Source organism: Mobula hypostoma, chromosome 2 (genome assembly GCF_963921235.1).
Source record: "Mobula hypostoma chromosome 2, sMobHyp1.1, whole genome shotgun sequence".
In the NCBI taxonomy this organism is placed as follows: domain Eukaryota; kingdom Metazoa; phylum Chordata; class Chondrichthyes; order Myliobatiformes; family Myliobatidae; genus Mobula; species Mobula hypostoma.
In genome coordinates this window covers 124,187,440-124,193,439 of record NC_086098.1, presented here as the reverse complement: position 1 = coordinate 124,193,439, position 6,000 = coordinate 124,187,440, and the positions used below count along the sequence as shown (strand labels likewise).

The 6,000-nt window shown below is 41.4% G+C and overlaps 1 protein-coding gene across 2 annotated transcripts in view; it reads right to left on the bottom strand.

Annotated features, from left to right (window-relative positions):
- Positions 1 to 1,636: 1,636 nt before the first annotated feature.
- The window catches only part of acbd3 (acyl-Coenzyme A binding domain containing 3), a 92,003-nt gene continuing 87,639 nt past the window's right edge, over positions 1,637 to 6,000 (bottom strand). The window contains exons 8-9 of one of the 2 annotated variants that reach the window (XM_063040601.1): positions 5,492 to 5,620; positions 1,637 to 2,136 (exon numbers count right to left, since the gene is read on the bottom strand). In XM_063040601.1, the coding sequence (XP_062896671.1) occupies positions 2,099 to 2,136; positions 5,492 to 5,620 (167 nt within the window). In that variant the 3' untranslated portion in view covers positions 1,637 to 2,098. Of the gene's footprint in view, positions 5,621 to 6,000 lie in introns of both variants that reach the window. The other variant, XM_063040600.1, reaches the window with a different exon arrangement.

Sequence of the window (6,000 nt, the reverse complement as noted above, 5' to 3'; positions counted from 1 at the left end):
AGGGAGACAATGATTGAATTACAATCAGGCAGTGTCTTTGGCTCAGACTCCTTCAGCTGTTCCACTGTGCCCCTCATGCTTGCAAGGAGCCAACGTCTCTAAAGCAGCATAGGAGGGGCAAAGCAGTTGACAGCCCATCCAGCACTGACACAGTGCAAACTTCTGCACTTACAGAACAGCAATGTACTTACAAGTCAATATGGAGAACCTGCAATTAGTGGCCTTGCCATGCTTCTTTATGTCCTCTCCGGTGGTAAGGGGCAATGGTTTGGGAGATGCTATCAGCATGTGTGCCATCTACAAAATACACTGCTGTTAAGTGACAAGGCTGCACAGACATCACCCCCCAAAGCCTATTCCTTTACTGTTGCTGCATCCAAATCCTGAGACTCCCACCCAATGACTATAAGATGTCATTTTCACCACTTTTCCTGCAGCAGGTCTGCCCATTCACCATCATCTCTGGGGATAATTATGGATAAGCAACAATGCTGGTCTTGACAGTGACCTCCACATTGTGAATAAAGAAAATATTTAACTACCATGCAAACTAAAATCCAGTGCAAGATGGTGGGTTAACATCACCTCTGAGGACAATCAGCAGAGGCCAATAAATGCAACCTTTTCCATCCACACATACATCCCCAGAACAAAAAACGATGTGTGCTGCAAAGAACTGAAAAATAGTAGATAACCTGCAACACAAAACGCTAGAGGTACTCTTAATCAGGCAGCATCTAGAGAGGTAACTGCACGAAGGGTCTTGACCTGAAATGTCAACTGACATTTCCCCAACATTAATACTACCTGACCTAAAATTCCTCCATTGGTTTATGTGTTGTTCCAGATATCAACATTTGCAGTCTGTTATGTCTCCATACTAGATAATCACTGGTTACTTATATACTTAGCAAGCACAGAACTTAAAATTAATGAAGGAAGCCTGTCTGCTTAACTAGATATGTGCAACTTTGCTGTCCATCCTAATCTGGCCTCTAAAGGGATCTACCTAGCAAGTTAGTTGATAGTACTGCACTATGCCACTGTAGAACACCCTCACCACACTGACAGAAGCTTGTCAAGAAAATGGCTAAATATCCATACTCTCAAGTATCAGATCCAATTAATTAATTGAGGCATCCGCGATCTGCGCCTGGAAGGTCTTCACTCTCCAGGGTGCAGGCCTGGGCAAGGTTGTATGGAAGACCAGCAGTTGCCCATGCTGCAAGTCTCCCCTCTCCACGACACCAATGTTATCCAAGGGAAGGGCATTAGGACCCATACAGCTTGGCACCAGTGTCATCGCACAGCACTGTGTGATTAAGTGCCTTGCTCAAGGACACAACACATTCCCTTGGCTGGGGCTCGAACTCACGACCTTCAGGTCGCTAGTCCAATGCCTTAACCACTTGGCCACGTGCCCACACATCAGATCCAAAGAGCACAAATATAGATGGAAAAAAAGCAGTTTGTTAAACTTTACACAGCTATCAGTGTTGCCCTGATTCTGTTAATTCAGAAGGAAGATAGTTCTATTGACATATGCATTTAATAACTTCCTTAAAACTTCAAACTAATGCAAATCTCACAAAAAAGGAAGGGAAAATAAAGACTGCCGATACACATTTTAATTGAGATTAAATATATTATTGGAAAGAAACAGTTTTTGAAATTGCACTGGTCATTTTGTTTTAAAAACTCACAGCAATAAAACCTTCCCACGTTTAATATCCTGGGAAAATCAGACCACATTTCCAGTAACAATCTCTGTAAAGTAGGAGCCCCATTATATTTCTATTTCTCTGAAAACTGGAATAATGAAAACCATATAAAACAGCCAGAGCTGTCTAATTAAGAAAATAGCTGTAAGTACACACAAAAAGGAAAGGGGACAGAGAAAATCATTATGTACAAAACAAGGGTTAAAAATTATTTATAAAAGAGAATAAGAGAGAAAACAAAAAAGAACCACACAGAATCACCACCTGTAGAATAAACTCCACTCTTAGAACTGTACAGATCACAGCCATGTTGTTTGGGCATATCAGGTGACCACACCACTGGAAATGAAAGCATCACTTGTGAAGGAAATCTCAAGTTAATGACGTGAATGAAGGCTCTTTGGTGACAAAACAGCTGCAAAAACAAGGCATATCAGTAAGAGAAAAAGCATTAAATTATAACGGAAAAATAAATCTGTACTTAATGCAAGTCTGTCACACTCCTGTTATTGATGCAAAACTTATTTTTTTTAATATGTTTAAAGAAAAGCATTGGGCTGGGCATTGCTGACCCAAAGTCCAGAGCAATTCACTAATATTACAAATTTTGCAGTTTTGTTCCTTCTTCGCTGCTCACAGGGAGAGACCAAAACAAAAGGGACAGGCCAGGATAGCAGCTGAACATCTTGATTCCAGACCAACAAGCCCATGAAAGATCCCTCTACATTATAAACATACACTTTAAATATACATAATTAGAAATCACCATTCAACCTGTACAGTCACAAAAATATATTGCTTTAAAAATAAAAAGGGGAGAAGAAAGGTTTTGAGTGTTAACCTCTGAGATTAAGTATAGTAAATTGTGGCTTTCCTGTCTCGGGAAACGGAGCTGTCTTCATGCCTACTTGGTTACTGCCTAAGGGGAGCCCAGTTCATTGAGGTAGGGGGACCAAGCTGCTCAGTACTTCAATTCCCATGATATTTATGCAGATACTAATTTGGGGTGAGCCTGTAATTGGATGGGTGGCTCCCAGTATGCACTGCCTCATCTAAGAGGCAATTTAGTACACTTTAGCCTAAAATGAAGTGGAGTCCCACCCAGTCTTTAACTAAGTGATGTACTGTTCACATTATAGCTGGCCCCATCCATGGTGATAATTGTTGACCCACTGTAACATTCTTGTTACTAGGACTTGCTGGCAAGATTACAAAAGTACAATGGGGAATATCCATGTGTTGCTCACAGAAAGGATTGAGAGTGGGGATGAAAAGGTCAGGCCTTGACTCTCCACTGTGCCTATTCAAATGGAAATGTCCACTGTCAAAATGGCAATCCACCCGAAAGGCATCTTAAATGAAACAACCTTTGACTCCAGAATGACACATTTATCAGGACATGAACTTCTTCCGTTGCATCAGAAGCATAATATTTCAGGACACCATATCCCAAGGTGACATCAAGGTCATTGGAGGAACATACAGAACCAACCACTTTCCTGGTCTTTTCTAAATGAGATCCATTTTCCGCACCACCCACAATCATTCTGTTTGTCTCTGGCTTGCTATCTTCACTGCCTTATTGATAGGCAAAAAATGTTGAGGGAAGTTTAAAGCATGAATTTCTAAAATTTCAAAAGGCATCCCAAGCTGGAGAAGCCATTTACTGTCTACAGTGAATATAATGCCAAGGAAATTTGATTGGGATTTACTCTATCATGATGGGTTTAGGTCAAGGCCAACATTAATTTTTCTGAAATCTCTAGCCAGCCCCATTTCTGAGCTAAACTTGGTTACCAGGTTAAGGTGTCCAAATTGACCTAAAACACATCTTTATCTCTAGATGTTCATGCCATACAATATATTTTTGCCTTTCTAGTCAGTTCATACAATGTGGCAGTACATGCCGCACTAGGAGGGTGATCATAGACCAGTCCAATTGTAATTACACCCACATTATTCTGCAGTTGGGATCACACGAAAGCAATCAGGAACACAAATTCTGTCGGTTTTACCTCTGTCAGAGATACTCATAAGAAAAGACAGCCTCACAGTTGCTGAGAGCAAGTACCCCAGAGAGTGGAGACGCACCATCTATACTTCTAGCGTATCCATCTCAGGGTTAATTTGATTTGTACAGTTGAACATCAATCTGTCCCATGGGGAATAATTTGGATAGGGGTGTTGTCTGCAACAAGGTGAAAAACAGCAAAACAGGTGACAGTCTGCAAGTGTTCCACCTGCCAATGCTTGCCCCTACTTCCAGTGGCTTGCTGTCAATGGCATTGGCTGTTCTCTAGAATGAGAAACAAGTTGAAGAACTCAGGCAAAAGCCACACAAGCTTTGAGGCTTTCTTCAAGCTTAAATTTTGATTCAAAGACATCAGTGTTGCCACTGAAGGAAACGGCGCTGTGTAAAGGAGATACTTGCTGCCAGAATACACAGGTACCAGAAACCTACCAGGGCAATAGGTATGTGCTATTCTGACTGAAAAGGTTGAACAGATAGAAAATAAACAGCACAATTGCTGACCAATGGGATTCCATCAAGTGTTTTTTCAAAGTAAATTTGAATTTAGATGGAGAGGCTCTGAGCATTGAATAACTGGATCAAGCTACTCCAACAGACCATCTACTGAATTTTGTTCCCAACTGCAGGATGCTCCTAATGAACAATCACTCACCTTCATTCTTCTAATTTCCCTCCCCACTCACCCAAATCTTAGACGTCTAGTCTGTGGGACAGGTGGCTTAACAATTGCCAGAAAAATATCTGACACAGACCTACCAGAAAGTAGCTCCTTTTAAACAGCAAAACCAGATGGAAATTTTAAATACGAGAGCTTGACAAAAAATTTAAAACAGGAAAAGCTGGAGGGGGCAATGTACAGCATGTACAAGGTTCCTCATTCAGGTATCTCAGCAACACACAGATCCCCGAGTATTTCTTTCTTAAACTCCTCCCCAGCCCCACACACTACATCCAGGTTTTAAGAGGCGATCCCAGGCTCTACAGCCTACGGGGCGGGGGGGGGGTGCAAAACCCACACCGCACCTCGTAATAAAACACAGACATTCCTTCTCATCACTTCAGTAAAGCAGCCAGCATAATCAAAGACCCCATCCACTCTGAACACTCTCCCTTCTCTTCTCCTCTCCAATTCAGGAAGGTACAAAAGCCTGAATCATGTATCACCAAGCTCAGAAGTAACTTCTACTCTGCTATTAAGAGACTTCTGAATAATTCCCTGATACGATAGGATGCACTTGACCTCACAATTTACCTTGCTATGGCCTTGAACTGCACTTTCTCTGTAACTGTAACACTTTATTCTGCATTTGGTTTTTGTTTTACCTTGTACTACCTTGATGCACTGTTACAATAAATTTATGGGTGAACAGTATTCAAGACAAATTTCTCACTGTCCTCAGTACATGTGACAATAACAAACCAATTTATCATTTTAATTAACCAAAAAACATTAACCTGGTGTAATAATGACACTAAATATATCTATTGAAACCAATTCCTGGCAGTGATTCTCATTACTGCAATAGCAGATCCTTCACCCAATTTATTATTATATAGAATGATTTAGATAATTATTTCAATGCACAATGTGCAAATTAAAGTTTACAAAAGAAAGCAAGAACAAAAGCAGATGCCAAGCATGGTGAAGCTTGGTTTTATCTGGTATAATATACTCTGTAGTAAACCGTTTTTGACCTCCACAGTGAGTAGGAGTTGTCAAATTTCAGAAGATAGACACCTCGGCCCGGGTACTGATGGGATCCAGCATAGACTTCTTCGTGGCAATCTCGTCGGTAGACAGGCACCACCTCATCTACCTGAACTTTGATGGCCCCCTTCTTGGCCTTTTCTGTTTCACTGGGGCTCCCTGGAAAAAAAACGCAAGTGATTTTCAGGACTTGTGAACATTTATTCCAGGGTACAGATGCTACATGCATGACAGAGGTACAGACAAGCGATAAGGGAGTGTGGTCTTTTTGATTGAGGGATAAGTAACAGCAGTATTTAGTGAACAATGCCACTAGAGTCATCTCTGAGACCATGTGGGTAGAACAGAAACAAGAAGGGGGAGGTGTCACTCTAGTGGGGCTGTGTTGTAGACCCCTAAATAGTCAGTAAGAACTTGAGCAGTTGTGTAGAGAAATTGCTCATAGTTGCAGCAATACTGCTGTATTAGTGGGAAATATGAATTTCCCCAGTACTGGCTGGGCCACCCAAAATGTTAAGGGACTGGATGGCAGACATCCC